The sequence below is a fragment of the Vanessa atalanta genome, chromosome 6 (genome assembly GCF_905147765.1).
Source record: "Vanessa atalanta chromosome 6, ilVanAtal1.2, whole genome shotgun sequence".
NCBI lineage: Eukaryota > Metazoa > Arthropoda > Insecta > Lepidoptera > Nymphalidae > Vanessa > Vanessa atalanta.
Window position 1 is genome coordinate 7050753 of NC_061876.1, and position 20281 is coordinate 7071033.

General features: G+C 31.1%; 2 protein-coding genes across 5 annotated transcripts; one reads left to right on the forward strand and one right to left on the reverse strand.

The window, feature by feature from the left end:
* The first annotated feature begins 2019 nt into the window (after window positions 1-2019).
* On the forward strand, window positions 2020-8358 carry LOC125064669 (glutathione S-transferase LANCL1-like). Of its 3 annotated transcripts, none has more exons than XM_047671831.1 (8): window positions 2020-2120; window positions 2713-2895; window positions 2971-3128; window positions 4770-4908; window positions 4986-5126; window positions 5710-5895; window positions 6249-6395; window positions 8091-8358. In XM_047671831.1, exons 2-8 carry the CDS (start codon window positions 2851-2853, stop codon window positions 8271-8273), a joined length of 999 nt encoding a protein of 332 aa, XP_047527787.1. In that variant the 5' UTR covers window positions 2020-2120; window positions 2713-2850; the 3' UTR covers window positions 8274-8358. The 3 variants fall into 3 exon arrangements, with proteins under 3 accessions (XP_047527787.1, XP_047527785.1, XP_047527786.1); XM_047671829.1 differs by having other exon boundaries at window positions 2026-2291; XM_047671830.1 differs by lacking the exon at window positions 2020-2120 and adding an exon at window positions 2252-2295.
* Window positions 8041-19633, reverse strand: LOC125064668 (actin-binding protein IPP-like). Of its 2 annotated transcripts, XM_047671828.1 has the most exons (11): window positions 19360-19633; window positions 18684-18828; window positions 18446-18584; window positions 18104-18269; window positions 17251-17430; window positions 17007-17170; window positions 16362-16497; window positions 15245-15455; window positions 14884-15104; window positions 14559-14815; window positions 8041-8256 (listed from the first exon to the last, which is right to left on the reverse strand). In XM_047671828.1, the coding sequence occupies exons 1-10, from the start codon at window positions 19516-19518 to the stop codon at window positions 14579-14581; spliced, it is 1758 nt and encodes a 585-aa protein (XP_047527784.1). In that variant the 5' UTR covers window positions 19519-19633; the 3' UTR covers window positions 8041-8256; window positions 14559-14578. The 2 variants fall into 2 exon arrangements, with proteins under 2 accessions (XP_047527784.1, XP_047527783.1); XM_047671827.1 differs by lacking the exon at window positions 8041-8256 and having other exon boundaries at window positions 14172-14815; window positions 19360-19632.
* Window positions 19634-20281: the final 648 nt, after the last annotated feature.

Sequence of the window (20281 nt, forward strand, 5' to 3'; positions counted from 1 at the left end):
TTGAACGGGTACAAATAAAATAAAATAAAGGCAATGAGAAGTCCGCTTTGCAAGAATATTTATTTAACACATTACGCTTTGCAAGAATAAATATGAATATACTGACTTATATTAAGTTAAAATATTAATTTTGTAATGTTATAATTATTTATAACTTACCTATAAATGTAAAATATAATTAATATCAAAATTGGTTTGAGTCGTAATTTTATTGTGAAAAATAGATCAAAATTTATCACAGCTAATTTGGATAATTTTAAATGTTAAGTTTAAAATGAATTGTTAAAGTAAGTTATCTGACCGCCTCTATCTTATAGAATGATTTTTTCGTTACACATAATTTGAACACGATAATATTTTAGTATTAATACGATACGATACGTATCGTATTAGTCCGATAAAGTATTCATTCGAATGTTATAGTGTACAAAACAATCGCACGGCTCCTAATGCAAAACATCAGATCCAAAAACTTTCCCTACAATCTTTCAAAAGTATGGAAACTGAAAACACTGTAACCTGTGATAGAAATCACAAATTATGTATTTTTTCAATTATAAATTCTTTTCAGTAATTAATAATTTATACATAAAAATCTTCCTCGTTTATCACTATTTCTATTAACGAAAACAACATCAAAATCCATTAAGTGGCCTAGAAGGAGTAATTGTAATAAATTCTGAAACAGAAAACGAATCCTTTTATACTATTTATATATAAGCAATAGCAACTAATTTTAATCTATAGTTTAATCTTAAGAAATGATGTGTATGTGTGTTTGTGTATGAATTATCGAATGTGTTAAATAAAAATTCACAAGTTAATAACTATAATAATTCTTCTGCTTAATCGTATGTTTTGTCGATCAGATCGGATCGAAGTCACAGCCGGTTTGCAATTAGAAATAGTTTTATTGTAAATTAGTATATATAGATAAGTAGTGTAGGCATCTTATTTGTTATAAAGAAAAGGGCCAAGATAAAATTGATATATTTTAGTAAAAGTTCGGTTTCATTAATTTGCATGCTTTATATTTATATCTGTAAATAACAATGTAAGATGACTTTTTGTTTTAACGTAAAATTAAATTTGGATAAAAAAATTCTTGTCGTTGACAAGTGATTGGCCGAGGCAAAACACACCTTTCGAATCATGAAATTATTGGCAATATTACGTTGGTTTTTAAAAATATACACTGATTTGCATTGCATTTTATTAGTTGACAATTCAATGTGATCTTTAAAATTGAAATGCTTAATATTATCAGAATAATCAATAGTCGAATATTGGCAATTAAAGATGTATCTATCTTTTATGGATAATGGAGCTACAGGCTGTGAGATAGAATGATTTAAGTCAGTTATCGAGTTTACTTTTAGCGAAAATAACCCAAAAACTTGAACTTTACAATTATAATAATCTACGAGCCGAGATGGCCCAGTGGTTAGAACGCGTGCATCTTAACCGATGATTTCGGGTTCAAACCCAGGCAAGCACCACTGAATTTTCATGTGCTTAATTTGTGTTTATAATCCATTGCATGTTGGAATATGCTCCAAGCCTTCTCATCGAAGGATAGGAGGCCTAAGCCCAGCGTGAGAAATTTTCAGGCTGTTACTGTAAGCTTAATTTATTACTCTTATTCTTCAGACATGGAACTTTTGCCAGATGACCAGTATTTTTATTTGATATTTTAATACTTTCTATTTATATCTATATATATTTTGCAAAAAAACGCGTTTTAATATTATGTTTAATAATGTGTATATTTTATTATATACATAATTATGGAGTAGCCAACTTCATCGTATCTATATAAATTGATACGAAGGAAAAGTTGATTGTTATTTTCATTTATTTTTAATAAGCACAAAGCAAAGAAGTTACCAACAAAACAAAAAAAAAAATGTTTTCAAGTATAAAAATTCATAAACGGTACTATATATGAATTAGTGCCAATAATCGAATCGATAATCCAAAGTTTTCGTTGCCGCATCACTCGTTTCATCTGTCAAAAAGTGAAAATCTGGACAATGGACAGGCTATAGTAAATATATAAATAAACTATGCTCTTTGGATAAACATTTCAAAATTCAAATAGTTTACTTCAAAGTTAAAACGTATATAGTGTTTATATACTCTAATACTTTGTGTTCTTCTTAATTTATTATATCACGCTGAAACAAGTCACTTTAGAAATTGTCATGGTGTCTAAATTCTTCTTTGAAAATGAATTTCAAAATTATTCTAGTGAGACTGCCCATTTCTTCCTTGATGATAAGAAAAATGCGGCATGTATTAGTATTTTATTTATTGTAATTTACTTGCCGACTCCTACTGGTATTACCTAGAACTATCTTAAATGTTAAAAATAAACAAAATATACACATAAAGATACATCTATTTTATATAGTACAACTAAGAGTTTTGATTTTGGATACATATTCGATTTATTTTGATTTTGATTATTTAGATAGTTTTCGATAAATAGCAATATTCAGTTTCTTTTAATTAAATGTTATGGTTACTAATATTGTGCTTAATATTTATGTATATACTTACTTCAACCATGCATACACTGATTTAAGAAGATATGTTATGGTGATATCAATTGAATTTATACTATTAATAATGCCAGTTTTTGCAAATGTTAATCCTTAAACAATGTTAATGTTATTTACAAACATATATATTATGTATGTGGCTTTACAGCTTTCAGAAAATTTTCTAGGCAAATTAACGAATTTCAAAAATGAAAAATTGTTACATCTCACTACTGAATTAAACAAAGATTTATTTCATGATGGAACTGTATACACGGGCTCGGCTGGCTTGGCTTTATATTATTTAATGTTTTCATTGAATGGAAAAAATGTGTCTCATGATATGTTGCAGGTAACTATACAACATTATCCATTTATCATGTTGTATAAAAAGCAAAGTCGTATATTAGATTAATATTTTTTACAGCTAGCTCTTAATTATATTGACATTAATAATTTAAAAGGAAGAAGGATTAGCTTTTTATGTGGTGATGCTGGTCCACTTGCAATAGCTACAGTTATATCATACAAGTTTGGCAATGGAAGACCTGATAATTTACCTGATTATCACAACTTAGTTAAACGGTAAAGTCCCAGTATATATATTAAATCTTTTAATATATAAAGACATTAGAATTGATTCAAATGTATAAGTTGGTTTACATCTACTAGAAATAAAGAATAGCTTGAATGTTTTAATCCTGCATATCTCACAGATTCCTTATGCAGTGTTATCCTGTAAGTCCAATAAGCTGCCTGAATGTATTTGTAAAGAAACTTTATAATTAACAAAGATGTCATGTAAAATAATAAAAGTGCTGAGGTACTCTGGGAAATTTCCAAAAAATAATTTTTATAATATAATGTAGGTAGGCAGATGGGCAATAGGCCAACTGATGGTAAGCGATCACCACTGCTCATTGATGCCTTAAGAAATTTTAACCATTCCTTATATTGCCAATGCACTACTAACTTTGGGAACTACAATGTTATGACCTAATGTGTTCCAGTTTGAAGTGTGACAAAGCCAATCTAACTACTGGCACAGTAGTTAGATTGGCTTTGTCACACTTCAAACTGGAACACAACAATACTGAGTATTGCTCCTTGGCCTATGTGATGAATATATGATGAGCGCTCGATGAATATATGCTACAAAGGGTTGTCAATACACAGTCAATGATGTTATCTGTATAAAATAAGTATTAATAAGCCAATAACAACAAAAATATGATGCTTTGTTGTTATTATTAAAATATAAATGTATAATGGTGTACTTCATTTAATATCTTAAGTCATCATTTCATCAAAATTGCCATATATTGATATAAATTATTTTTTTAAATTTATAGGTATCTCTTATACACAAAAAACTATAAGAATTTAGTTTGAATAGCAGATGAAGCATTTAGATTTTTTCTCACTATAGAATACATAACATATAGTATTAAAATGATTTATTCAAATGTTGATAAGTTATTACTAAATCAAATGCTAGTACATTTTAACAATAACAAGTTGCTACACACGATACAATTTGGATTTACAAGGGGTCGCTCGACAACTGACGCTGGTGTTGAGCTCGTTAAAAATATTTACAAGGCCTGGGAGGAGTCACAGGATGCCTTAGGGATATTTTGTGATTTATCTAAGGCCTTTGATTGTGTGCAACACGAAACTTTGGTCAGGAAGCTACGTCATTATGGAATTAGGGACACTGCACGCAGTCTTCTGATTTCGTATCTGAGCAATCGGATTCAGAGGGTTGATATAAATGGAAAGAGATCTCCCGGGTCTCCAGTTAATGTGGGGGTCCCTCAAGGATCAATTCTTGGACCATTTCTCTTCCTTGATTATATAAATGACCTGCCACATCTCCTAGATCCTAAATCCAAGAAAACGTTCAAAATTATTCAATAATAAAATTCAAAAGAATCGTTAAAGAGTGTTTGTGTGCTAAAGGATATTACAACACTAATGACTTTTTAGTTGACTGCACACCTTGGGAATGAAATGATCGCCTCCAGGCTGTTTCAAATAACTATAATTTAATTATCATTGTACATGCAAGATGGTAAAAAAAAAATATATCCCGCTGAGTTTCTTTCGCCGGTTCTTCTCAGGTCCGAGGTGCTAAATTCCGAACCGGTGGTAGATTTTTGAGTATCAATAAGCAAGTAACACTTCTACATTAAATAAAGATTTTTGACTTTGACTTTGTTTCAGATTAATAAATCTTAGTACGTTAGTACAAGAGTCACCAGATGAACTGCTCTATGGAAGGGTTGGATATCTGTATGCATTACTCTTTGTGAATAAATATATAGGTGAGAAGAATGGTGTATCGGCAAACAACATTGAAAAAGTAATATCACCATAAAGTCTTGCAATTGTTCCTATATTATTATTTTCTTGTTAATTTAAAAATGTTATATTTTAAAGGTAATTTCTTCTGTATTAAAATCTGGGAAACAGTTTTCACAACAGATGAAATCTGAAAGTCCACTTTTATGGCAGTGGCATGATAAGATCTACTTGGGTGCAGCTCATGGAATATCAGGAATTCTGTATGTATTATTACAGGTAGTATAGGAATTTCATTTATTTTTAAATAGTAAGGTAGCAAATGTGTAAATATGAACGTAATATCAAAAAATCATGCTAGTTGGACGATTTTTTAATATAACTATTGATATTCATACCTTTTACAAACAATTCCAATAAAGAATAATAAATATAGATTAAACGAGAATAAAAATATCAGTTTATACATGATTTCTGTGATTGGTCGGCAAATGGTAATTATCTCATTGGTTAAATAAAATTGCACATGATAAAATCCTTTTATAACAACATGAAGATAGGATGAGTAGTTTGATATAAAAAATATATATTTAGATGATCAAAATGATTGTATTTAATTATAGGCATTTCATAATTTGTATCAACTAGCATGTTAAAAATTATTATTAAAATTGATTTATGACATCTAATTAAAAATATATATATATATTTTAAAAATTACAAAAAGCTTTACTAATAAATCATAATTATGGGTATGAATTTTGCTAAAAATTTGAACTGAAAAACAAATTATTTCGAAATTTTTTTTTTTTATGTGGTGACTTGCTCGTTAACGTATATATTTAAAACAATAATCACTTAGGGTCGTTCGTACATCAACGCAGAAGAAATAAGAAGTTTTATCAAACCAACACTGGATTGGCTTCTGAAACAACGTTTTCCAAGTGGAAATTTCCCATCATCTCTTAAGAGCAGTTCCGGAGATAGATTAGTCCAATGGTGCCATGGAGCACCGGGCTTTGTTCCCTTATGTTTATTAGCATACCAGGTGAGTTGATTTTCGGAAATCATTACATAAAGTACCCTGTCTACCCACGACTGTCTGTCTAAACGCAATAAACTATCAAACAGATTTTCATACGGTTTTCACGGACGGAGAGACATGACTTTTTAGGATTTATTATGAGTATACGAAATATAACAAATCCAAAAAAAGTAGTAAAAAAGTCGTTGTCTAAATCTCATTGTCTTTGATTAGATTACCAGTTCACCAGAAGGCTATTTAAGAGTAGGGTCGTTAAATATGACAATGATTAAACCTCAAAAAATAATCAGAGGATATTAAATTACTAAAAAAGAGCTACAAAATGGTGGAAGACTAATTAATTATGTTTTTTTAAGATATTTCACGAAGAAAAGTATCTCAACATTGCTATACAATGTGGAGATGTAATATGGCAGCGAGGTCTATGCGCAAAAGGATTCAGCATTTGTCATGGAGTAGCTGGAAATGCTTACGCATTTCTGCAACTTTATCAAGTGACTAAAGTAAGTACTTCTTAGCGGTTCTAAATGAAGTTAAAAAGGAAAGCCTAAAGAAAAGTTATGCAGTTATTCTAAACCAATTAATTTTCATTATGTTGTACTAAATGATAATATTTAAATTTGATACACATAATATATTCATACCGATTAGGAGTGATAATTAAAACTTTCTATAATGTCAAGTCAAAAATCTTTATTCAATATAGAAGTGTTTACACTTGCTTATTGATAATCAAAAATCTACTACCGGTTCGGAATTTAACACCTCGAACCTGAGAAGTACCGGCGAAAGAAACTCAGCTAAATAATAATTATATTTTAGTTATTTGAAACAGCCTGGAGGCGATCATTTCATTCCCAAGGTGTACAGTCAGAATGAATGAATATATGAATAGACTAGACTATCTGATTTTATAATTACAAAAACCTATTATTTTGTTTAAACGACAAATTTTCTATGACTTTCGAAATTTTCTATGTCTCTAATCGGACATACTATATGTCCGATTAGAGACAGGCGTTTAAATGCTAAGCATTAAATTTAGCAATGCTTTTTAAAATAAGCACGTTAGTTTAGGGTTTTTTAGGTTGATAATGACTCGATGTTATAAGATGCTTGAAAAGTAGACATAATAAGCCATATATATAATTTATACTGGTTAAATATCCGTAATTTTATGTTCTTTTTAAAATGTTACACAATTTTTAAATTTTATTTTTTATTAATTGTTAGAACTTAGTAACGTTTCGTTTGGTGTGTATGTATGTAATACTGTTGTATAATTAGTAAAGGTTCTTAGGTTTTTTTCTGCAAAGATTTTGTGTTTAGTATGTAATAAAATAGTGTAATTTTTCAAAGAAGAAGCTTCTAGAACAGTAGTTCCCAAACTTATTTTTCTCGTGGACCACCTAATTGGCATGTGTCCGTAACCATAGTTTGAGAGAAACAATAAAATATGAACTAAATTTAAATTTGTTTAATATTGGTGCTTTAAATTCTATCCTTAGTAACCCTACGAGTATTTCAGCTATTAAAATCTATGAATTTGTTATTGATTCTCTCAAACAGATGAAGAAAAAAAAGGTAACCTTTGGCATCAAGTATTTATAGTGGTGATCAAGTTCATGTCTGAACAAGCATTAAGCATTGTCGGGCGGATAGCGCTTTGCAAGTCTGTACACGAAATTGTACGTAAAATCGAATACGCAAGTTTGGCAAGTAACAGTCGCTTGTCTTATTAAAATATTATCTGCTTAGTTAGGTACTTAAAACAATGTAGGTAGGCCCTTATAAAAACTATGCTTAAAATTTTGCTCTTTACTATCAAAAGCAGATAAATTTTCGTGGACCCCCATTTTTTATTCACGCCTACGCAGCAAGTCTCCCGTGGATCCCACCTGGACCACTTTGGGAATCACTGCATTAGGCGGTAAGAACATATGAGTGCCGTAATGTGTGTACAAACTTTTGTAAATTAAAAATGAACAACTTAAATATTTTTCATTTAACTGCATAAATATTATATAATTTTCGTTTCGTTTACATGTAGGACAATTTTTATTTTAATGGAATAAAAATTCACGAAAATATTGTAATAAACACCACTTTATTTTTAGTAAGAATATAAATTAGTTTTATAATATATTTACATTTTAAAAAATTCTATTATTTAGTAGATAACGATATGTTTTATTCAGAAAGCTGTGTATTTATACCGGGCGTGCTGTTTCGTGGAGTGGTGCGCGTGCGGGCGGGCGGGCTCGGAGCTGCGCCGCCCCGACCGGCCCGCGTCGCTGTTCGAGGGGTTGCTGGGGCGCATCTACTTAGCAGCCGATATTGTGAATCCAATGGAGGCCAAATTTCCTGCATTTTGTTTATAATATTCTAATGTTCTGTGATTATTGCTTTAACATTTGGATTTAATTTTATAGTTATCCGAAATTAATAAATTCGTAATAAATAATACACATGTGTTGCATATATTTTATGGCTTATTTTTGAATAATACAAAATCATTATAAAAATCTTGGTCAGTTATAATATTATTTTGAAGAAAGATTTACATAGATATAATGATATAGAAATAAAAAAATCTTAAGACATTTTGTTAAAAAAAATATTCTTGAATTTAATTCTATGGATACTGTTATAATAAAATAACTACAACGTACAGGACGTGTTTACAAATAAATTCATATATATAGTTACTTATTCCTTAAGGCTCAGTCAAGTATGACGTAAATAAGAGGAAGTAATAAATGTCTTTAAAATTATGTAGAAAAGCCGGAGCTGTAGAAAAACATCCTTAGGTAGGTCATACTTGAGTGTTTCTTTATAGACACCAATTCATACAATATATAAATTTATTAACGTAAAATTCTAAAGTTAAAAATGATTTAAATTTATATCTGTTAAAAATTATCTACAATATTTGTCTAAACATATCTTTTTTTTTTGTTTTTGGAAGGCCATTAACCAATAAACTCGACTGTATACAATTTACGAGGTGCGTGATTTCAAAGAAACATTTTCTCCTCCACTGTTGAATTCTACTATGTATTATATAATATTGGAAAATGTATAAAACATTCAATGCCACAAACTCGCGTGGTCGTACATACATATAATGAAAAATTGATGTCAATAGTCGAATCTTTATGTTTATAACATTATACATTTGTACTTATTATATATATTAAAACAAACTAGTGTTTAATAATCGCGTACTGAGAACTGAGACGTACCACATAATGAATTATAGTAAGATGTAAACTTACTTTCACAAACATAATAACGTACATAAATAAATACAGATAGTGTAGTAATATGAAAAAGATTATCCAAACTTTAAGCCTTCGTAAGTTTCATTGGCATCACAAGTGACTTAAAATTCATGAGTAAAAATACCAAATCGATTTAAACATTTCAGACAGGTCAGATGTCAAAGAATAAATTAAATTAAATGAATTGCTACTGTTTAGATCCTTTGATAATATTTTATACATTGGCAAAAGACAATTTCGATTGAATTGTCATAGAGTACAATGCACTCAATGAATTAACTAAATAAACTAATGTATCTATAACTATCATATATAAATTTTTAAACATGATTATCACATATATATACATTTGCAACTTTGTTATATATATTTTTTATGATTATTCTTTAAGAATGTATTGATAATTGTTATCCTTAAATTACATTGAACAAGATGGAATAACAAAATAATTGTTTAATACAGAAGTTCCAATGGTGTTAACGACGTGGCTTATTGCATCAACCTTTTCGAAAAAGTAATAGAATATTATCAAGTTCTCTTAAAAATAATTAATGAAAAACGTAATGAATTATCCTTGTTATATCAAAAAATGAACAGATCCAGACAATGTACATGCCTATAGTTTATTCTAACCACAAGAGGACAAAAATCAAATTAACAACATTTGACATAACATATGCGAAAAATGACGTTTTGAACGTCGATGAAACTGTCATCGGAAGTGAGTAACTTTGGAAATAAAGTTTTAAAAGGTTGAATAGTGTTGTATTATAAATAGAGATATATAAATCAAGATCTCTGTAGTGCACAATATAGCTGAATTATAAGCAAATTGCATGGAATACGTAAATCTAGGATTTGTTGATCTTTATTCCTTATTCGATTGGAATAGGCTATACAAACATCGCATTTCGACTTAGGTACTATTTCATAAATATATTCGATGAAATCAACTTAATAATAAAATCACATACATATATTTTTTTATTACTTAATGTCGTATTCATAATTGTTTGATGCACTCGTATTTTTAAATTGAAAGCGATCCAAAAATATACAGAAGATATGGATTTTTACCCAAATAGATTTTTAAGAAACAAATTTTTTCAATATCTGGTGTTTCTAAAATACAATAATCATACATTTGCAATTACAATACCAATTTCATTTAAAAAGAAATTCTTTCGAGATCTTAGAAGCTTTGTAAACGTGCATATATAATTGAAATATCATAAAACTGTACTAAATAGTATCACTTAAAAATAAAATACTTACCAAAAAATGCGATTAAAATATGTTTTAAAATCCTTAAATATTATGAATGTGTAAAAATTAAACTATATTATCTTATGAACACAACTCAAAAAATGAAAATCGCAATATTTATTACTTGTCGCAAAATCTGCTTCAATATAGCAAGTATTTAATTTTGTTTTGTACATTTAATATCATGACAGTATACTTTACTTTCTTATCATCCTCACAATTTACGTAACATACAAATTGCTACGTTACCACACCAAAATCTCTAAACTATTTTGGCATTTTTTTTATAATAAGGAAGCGAAATTTAAAAATGTCAATAAAATCTATCTGTCGTTGATCTGCACCGTATCGGATAAAGAAAATATTGCTCAGAGAATATCTACAATACATAGTCGCTGATAAAATATGTCTTACTCAATTAAATGATTTTAGTTATTGCATGTATAATATGGAGCGCGCGGAACATTATAGTAAAGCAACAAAAGTGAATACAAATTCCTGGAAGAACGATACGACGCGCGCTTTTGTTATAACGGCAAATGTGCTGTCTTAATTACGAAATAACGCTTACTTGGGTATTCAAATTCTGTAAAAAAAAAACTGTTTTCATAACTAAAAAAACTACGAGTCATATAATCAAAATGACACTTAAATAAGCCAATAAATTACCCAATAAGTGTAATTTATTGGCTTATTTTTTTTTTATGTGTGCAAGTTACCAGTACCTAGTGAAAATTTGAAATAATATAAAATCAACACATAACTTAATTATTGTATACTACATTGAGATGGTTTTCCTCAGAAATTGACAAATTTAAATCGGAATAAAAATGATTAAATAAAACATTTGTTGTCAAACTATACAGAGTGGACATGGTCACATGGACCTTTTCGGTTTTATTTTTACATGTAATATTTAATGACTTATTATTACTGTAATTTTTATTTACATTGTTTTATACTCTCTGTTTTATAAATAAATACACAGGTATTTTATGAAAATATTGTAGTTAAATATATTTGGATGCCTCCAATTTTATGGTGAAATTTTACACCAAATCCGTCGGAATTCAATCGAAACATACGAAATGTTTCTATTGTAGATTTCCGACGTCTTCCGTTTTACTAGTAGTCAAGTAAAACGGGATTTAGTGGACATATTAAATACTAATATTTATAAATAACATTATACTACATACCCAAACTCGGTACCAAAGCCAGAGAAGATAAGATGCCAAAAGGCAAAATTTTAAGAAACAGGTTTTGCACCATTCCGTATAAAAAAAAAATCTCTTTTCTCTACACAATACATTACTTAATTTTATATTTTCAATCAGTTAATTTTCTTTCAGCTATTATATTAATAATTAATATATAGACATTAATAAAAATAATATGTGGTTCTTCTATCCTACACGAACACTTGCGCTTGTATTTCTACAGCGCTGTCACGCACCAAATGTCTAGGAAAACAAAGTACGTTCCGCGCGCTCCATCTGTCTTTGTTTTTTAATCTAAATGTTTTTGTATAACAAGATGATCTCATAGTAGGTATGATCTTTATAGTTAAATATCAAATCGGTATTCTCCCGTGGATACTTTTAGCGACCCTACCGAAAACGCAGATCAACTTTATTCGGATGTCAATACTTTGTCTGTTAATAGTCTGTATTTTATTTTCTCTGATATTTAACGTTATAGATTTCTTGTGATTTTGTGATCTCTATTAATATTTATGGATGTCACTTAATAACCCATATAATTCAACTTAAGAAAATTATTTATATAAATTTTTTTAAGCAAAAGTAGTTTATAAACATGCACATGTTTATAAACTACTTTTAAACAAAAGGAAACATGAATTTTTAATACGAAATATGCTAAAGGAAGCCGAAAACTACAAAATAAAAGTTTTAGTCTATTTACAGAAATTCGCTTCTTTTACGAAATATTTTCGCGCGCACTGGCTGAGAAGCCAAATATGTTTTTGTAATATATTTTTTATGTTCCTTTCAATAATAGTATTGACAGTAAAATAACACCTCGGTTATTTAATATATAAAAAACGAAAGACTTTTAACAAGATAAGTTATTTTTAAAAGTAATACACATGTGTTATTATAACATTCGCTATTTTCATAGACAAGGATGGAAGTAATAAATGCAGAATATGTACTGTATGCAAACAGTAATTTCCTTCAAATAGAACAAAACTTTTCTTTACGATGTAAGAAATAGGCGAAAAACTCAATATCTTTATTCTTATTTTTAGTATATTGAGATAATAGAAATATCACGTTACATGCATAATCCCTATAAGATCAGAAAAAATCTCAATATAATGATGATCTCCTGATTGAATTGTGATAACGGCGGTCCGACTTAGTCTAGAGAACTGCGTAGAACAATGCATAAGTGTTTTTGCAAATACACCGGCACTCTATTTTCTTTCACTGTCTCATCTTTTGAATCTTTAACAGTCTTCCTAAATCTATTGATGCGGATTCGGCTTGAACCAGTAATAAAAATATTTATGTACCCTATACTATTAGGGGGAGAACACAAGCGACACGCTTACGTCTCCAGCGGCATCCAGTAAATACGTCTCAAATGCACTTAAGCAAACAGACAGCAATGCAAAATGAGACGTCCATACGATTTAGAGTACACTTCGTTATTGCTAATCCGCGTCGCGCCTATCTCAGGGTCACGACTGCCAAATAACCGGACAGCCCGTTCGGAGGAAACGACTGCCAAAGGTTCCAAAGGGGAACCGCCGATGTGGCAGCAGCAAGAAATCATGCGTAGGACAGACTGCTTTATAAGTTACCGAGGCAGTGTAGCACCACCGACCTGTACTGTCATTATATATATCATCATTATCATCAGGAATCATAACGACATAATTTTATAAAATTAGCATTATCTAAATTTTCTAGCTAATGTCAACCCGGAGAATGGTTGGAGCTTATTTCACCACGCTGCTCCAGTGTGGCACATTTCACCTTCCATATGCAGGTCGATCTTTCCCTTCACTGAACACGTGATGAATTTTAAACATAAATTAAACACATGAAAATAAAACAGATTTGAATTACGGAGGAATCGTGTCATATCGACTGGATTTTCTGGGTTCCCTATTATATGTAGGTTTTTTTATATTATGAAATGTGATTATTCGGCAACGAACCTTTGACATAGGTAATGATAATTTTTTTAATGTTTTAGGACGAAAATAGGAGTTGATATAGACAAATACAATACTTCCTAGTACCCAGACTTAGCGCCAATAGCCCTAGATAGTGTCACGGAATTTTCTTTAGAATTGTTTTAAAGGCACAATTGAACCCTGTATTATTATTGATAAATATATCTTTATATAGTTAAAAACGCCATGGAAATTATTAAGAGGCACCATTCTTCCCACTTTATCAACAAAAATATAACATTAATTTTAATCTTCGCAAAATATTCGAATTTATTTTGATAAGCCTAATTCTGTTTGAATATACAAATAAATTTAACTAACATATCTATATCATTGAGTTTTCTGCGACAGATATGTGAAAAATTTTCAAACAAATGTAGTTTGGCGAATCTTTTTACTCTCTAAATTAAAATTATAAACTATATCTCAACAACATACAAATATAAAACAAATAGCCTCTGTTCTATATCGAGATATAATATTATTTGAGACGTATACGAAAGTAAAAATAAATGAAATAAAAAAAATATGTTAAATAATAGGAATCTATTATTTAACATAATATTGAGATGTGTAAAAAGAATATTCATTTAAATTATCGAGATTTTTTCTGATCTTTTAATTTTTTGCCTCGGATAATATCATTAACGTTATCAAATTCCTGAGATAGATATTTTGAGCCACTTTATTAATGACACGTAATAATATGAACTCAATATTTTTATTTAGGTAAAGTAATTTTTTTTACCGTTTCTCTAGACACGCGGTCCCCGATCAGACGGTCGTCGGCGTAAAAGTATGCCTATAATGTATCCTCTACCGCTAAGTAGTATCTATTTTACACGCAAAACATTACATTTACAACAATTACAGTCACACATAGGAGATATACGTCGACGTCCTCGTACCTGAGGCGGGACGGAGTTCGTCAGAGCAGGGCGGCGCCCGCCTCGGCGCGCGAGTGCGGCAGCGGCGGCGCCGCCAGCCACGCGTCGCGCACGGGCTCGTACAGCTCCACCGACGACAGCGTGGTGCGCGCACGGTAGAAGGCGCGCTCGCCCGCGCACTCGCTGTCGCCGCCCGCCACCAGCAGCACGCCGTCCGCCGCGCCCGCCGCGCAGCCCGCGCGCGCCTGCTGCAGGCTCGCCACCTCCTCCCACGAGTCCTGCACAGAGGGCGGGTGAGCCGGCGCCGGGCCCGGGGGGCGCGGGGCGCGGGGCGCGGGACACTCACGTCGTCGAAGCTGTATCTCTCGACGGAGGAGAGCACGGTGCGGCGCGGCGCGTTGCCGCCGATGACGTAGAGGTGCGCGCCCAGCACGACGGCGGCGGCCTGGCTGCGCGCGTGCCGCATGGAGGCCAGCGCGCGCCACTTGCGCGACGCGGGCTGGTAGCACAGCAGGTCGCGCGTGTGGCGCCACGTGTGCGTGCAGCCGCCCACCACGTATATCAGACCTGAGAGAGTTACTTGTTACCGTGGTTTCGCGAGCATTCTTAAAAAAATTTAAATCGAAGCTCGATTACGCTTCGTTCTTCAAGAAATATATCATAATATTAATGATAATATAGAGTACGACGAAATGATTAAGCTGTACCTTCAAAGTTAACGACGCCCATTCCGAATCGCGGTTCCGGCATTCTTCCGGATAGCGTCCACTCGTCGGATATAGGATCATAGACCTCCACGGAAGCACCCATGTCCGATCCCACCCATCCGCCGAAGGCGTATAGATTTCCGTTCCATGCAGTGAGGCCAAATTCACATCGAGCTTCTTTCATTGGTGCTATATTTGACCATTTATCAGTCTGAAAATCAATAAACGAAAATTAAATGTGAAATATCTACACAATGGGAAAATTAGTGATCTTGATAATCGTAGCAAATGGTGTTTAATATCAAGATATTCTACACACGTACTAATTAATGACAAATTGAGTTTGTCTGTTACACTTTAACATATGAACTAAACAACTGATTATCATAAAAATTTATATACTCGATGTCAGGGGTAATGAAAAAGACAGGTAACTAAAACCTGTCTTTTTCGGGCTTTGCCGCCGTGTGTGGAGGAGATATATTACATAATAAGCATGCACAAAAGTAACAGCATAAAAAATTGCGAGGATTGTTTCTTCTTACAATATATTTTTTATATTTATATGTTCACATTAAGACACAAAAGGTTATGGTTAACGCAGAAACACACGCCGAGGTACAGTTAGTTTGAAATAGACTGGACTTATTAGAGAGCAATAATATAAAATTACTTGTATATTATTTTGTTATATTTACAAAAAAATTAAATGGGCACTGATTCAATCTTTTGTTTCCACAACACATTAGTATGTTTGGTAAAATATATTGTATTGCTTACAAACATAATTATTAAACTAAATTATGATTCCACCAAATTTAAAGGCATTAAACGGTTATTCTTAAGTAAAGTAAACATAATTACGCTAAGAAAATACTAAGATTTTTCTTTATGACTTTTCAAACGGATTATAATTAAATTATCACATACTTAACATACTGTACACGATAGCGATGCTGTATGATCGTTTATAGAATAGACCATTGCAAATCGTGGTTGGCGAAATGAGAATAGTTAGCTATACCAATTAAAGGACACAATATTATTTATGTGTATGTGTGTAATGTGACCATATTTTAACAATATCGAAAACGTATGAAAATGTAATAATATCTACCTGTGGATCATACACTTCACCATTAGCTAATATCTGACTGCCCTGCTCTCCTCCCACTGCATAAACGCGTCCACCCAACATAGCAACTCCTGGTTGTATACGCGCTATACACATTGACGAGAGTTCCTCCCATTCTCTTGAAATAAAAATTACACTAATTATATTTGTAGTAGAGAATGAAATCTTATTATACAATGACGTCGTTAATAAAATAAAAACTAAAATTGCGTCATTACTTCTGTTACAGAGGAAAAACTAAATGATTTTTTTGTAAATATTATAACTAGCAATTTTAATGTTTTGACTAATTTTTTTAATCAAATATTGCAAGGTGATTACGAACATTTTCTTCTATCCTACAGATTTGAAATTTCACATGTTTGTTTAGTTTCGATGACAAAATAAGTATGGCCTGATACTCCATCTAGGATCGGCTCTAGTTGAGGGAAGTCAACTGAACAGATACGAAATTACAGTAGTATACCGAATATCGATAAAATATCCTGAATCTATTTTAGCGCCTTACCATAAAATCGTTAATTTTTTTTTTAATTAAACTACACTCAGATAGCATGTTTCCCAACAATAAACTTTCCAAAATAAATAATCAAAGTAGTGACTGAGACGCGTAGGAACAGATCGCACCTCTTATGCAGGTCGAACTTGAGAACCGAGGAGAGTATGTTGTCGGCGGCGTGCGGCGGGTGCGGCGCGGCGTCGTGGCACGAGCCGCCCGCCACCACCAGCATGCGGCGCGCGCGCGCCCGCGGCTCGGCCGACAGCGACACCAGCGCGCCGCGCCCCGACTTCTGCGCCAACACCGACCGACTTTTACGTCCTGTATCTAGCGACGCACTTTGGGCCCCGACTATTAAGTTCTTCGACTTACCATATCGACTCTGACTGTTTTCAAAGCGACGACGATGGAGGGATCTTGTACTGTTTTAATTGCATCGTCCAAAATTTGCGGCGAAATAAGTGGTAAACGAACGTTACTTAAAACTTCAAAACAGTGACGTCTTCTGTTTGCCGGATCGTATTCCAGCCACTTTAGTGCTGGATATAAAACCTAGGTGTTACATAATAAACAATGTATAATATAAGCTATAGATTTTTTGCAATCTATTATATCTAAGTAGGAAAAGCACTAACTAGAACATTTCCTTTATAACTAAACCTCCAACTAGTGAAATGTCTATATAGCAGGAAGACCAATGAACAAATCAATCATGTTTTGATAGTTTTATATTTTGCTATAAATACAATTTTCTATTTAGACCCTTTTACATATAGACTAGTTTTTTGCTACTTAGACTTATTGATCATAAGCCATTATATGTAATACCATTAAATTATTTTGCGACTAAATGATAATTTTATTACTAAAGCAACCAGAGTGTTCAAAATTGTAGTCATATCATACACATATCATGAATATTGGATACTATGCAAAAAATATTTTACATTTGGTTTCATTATAGTTCTACATCAATCATTTACACAAAAGGGTTTGCCATATAAATTACAGCAAAAGCAGAAAAAATTTAAAATATTTGAGGTAACAAATATTTTTTTATGATATATCATTTTTGTATCCTGATTAACTTATATTTATGTTATTGTTTACAACAACCTATTTTTGGTTGTTGTAAACAATACAATATATAGTAAAATAAGATGAAAATGATTCATTAGGTCAGATGTAGTGGTCAATAACATAGTTATAGAGTATTAAATAATACCTGAGCTTCATTATCCACTTTAAGTTGCTCTGATGATAAAAGTGTAATGAGTTGTTGCAAAGGTAATTCTAGTAATTCATCTCCATTAGCAACCAAGTTCCAATTAGCTTGGGCATGTGTTAATGCTTCTTCAGCCAATTCGGTACAATTATGGGTTTCTGCAAACCTGTAAAAAAAATATTCATTCTCACTGACAAATTTATTAAGAAATTTGCGAATCGATAATCCAACTCCATTATTAATACAGGCTACCTTAAACCCTCAGTTAACGAGAATTATTCGTTAAGATAATTTATATTATATGCCTACTAAAGCATAAATTTCTATACTCAATAAATTTACCTGAATATTCCGAGGGCATTTGAAGGATGTAGCTCTCTCTTTAAAAATTCTCCACAACCAATTACAAGTTCTCTAAGTTGAAACATATCAGCTGCTATCATTAGGTGTTGCACAGTGGCCTTATCAATCTCAATTTCACCTATTTATTTAGATTAAAGAAAAGCTTTGATTAATTCAAAATTCCTATTTTGAATTTACTTTAATCCATTTAGTAGTAATACCAAATTAGAAAGCTTACCTGTATATATAAAATCAATAATCATAGGAAGTATGCCTGGAGGTACACTTGGAAGAACCACACGACCTTTTTGGCTTTCTTCTAAGCCTACATTAAACATTGCATCGAAATATTCACAACTAGCAGCCAGTACCACTCGATGTGCCTGAATAAAATGACCTTTATTTTTAACAGTATATATTACTAACTTACAAAATTTTACTTAATATATATATATATATATATATATATATATATATATATATATATATATATATATATATATATATAATATAAATAAAATAAGTTGGTAAGTTTTCTTAACAAAAGAAACTAAAACAAAATTTAAAATGATCTATCAAACCTTAACTAACAAAAATGTTTTTACATTCTAAGTTGGTATAAAGATAGATAAATTGCTTTATGTGTGTAAATTTAAACATGGTGTTTGTTAAAATATTTAAATCTACATCTTCTTTGCATGTTTGCACTGAACTAATAGAAAAACCTTACAACATTAGATTACCATTTATTCCCCTCAATGGGATCATATTCGTTCGTACGATTATTAATAATTAAAAATATAATATGCTTATTTACATATTTTCATTACATGAAGGCAAGTGTGGGTATGAGTATGCAGATGACTCAATCAAAACTTATTTTTGTATAATTAAAAAAAACTGATGGTTCTTACCTTAACTTTTGTTTTTCCAGATATGAGATCTATGTCACAAAATCTGCCATCTCTTCTAAAGTGGTTTAGATTTATAGAAACCTTACTAGCATATTCGCAACATTTGTAGGGTCTGGAACCCTCCTTATTAATAATTTTGTCGTATAAAGTTGAAGACATTATTTCGTTTAAGTATTAGAATGTACCATAATTTGTTAAATAGTCCTACATTATATTTACAGTTGAAATGAAAAATGTAACTTAGGCTTAACTATAAGTATATTTTAATAGAAATATTTTATTTAAAATTTAATAAATGTCACTGCCATGATCATACGTCACTGTCACTCTTGTGTTAAGTAAAAGGAAAAAGTTAAAACTTCGAATAGGTTTCCGGTCTAATTAACCCAAAATAGAACAATTAATAAGAAGTATATCTAGTTTATTTTACAAAAGCTATTTTATTATTACTAACAGTTTTTATTTTTTTTATTTTAACATTTTATGTTGTTTCAATTGCTGCTAGACAAATATACAGTAAGTAATAAACACACAACTTATAGTCATTATTTACAAACGAAAGAGTATTTTATAGTCTCATAACTTTTGATGTATACATTTCTTCTTGTAAATTATATTTAGAATGTTTAACAACTAAAATAAATTCTTAAATTATGTAAACATGTACCATATATTTATTAAATGTTAAGTTGATAATAATAAACAAAACTCGAATAGGTGTTTTAACGTTTCTTTGTATAGCTTACTATAAAATGTTTTTAGAAGTAAATTCATTATTTTAATAAAATTAATTAATTGTGTTGTTGCATGTATAAACTAGAAAGTACACAATGCGTAGGTAGTAATTTTGTACTATAATCTTTGGCGTAATGTAGAATAACATTTTGAAGTTTCTACTTCCTGCTGTCAAATTTAACTATGA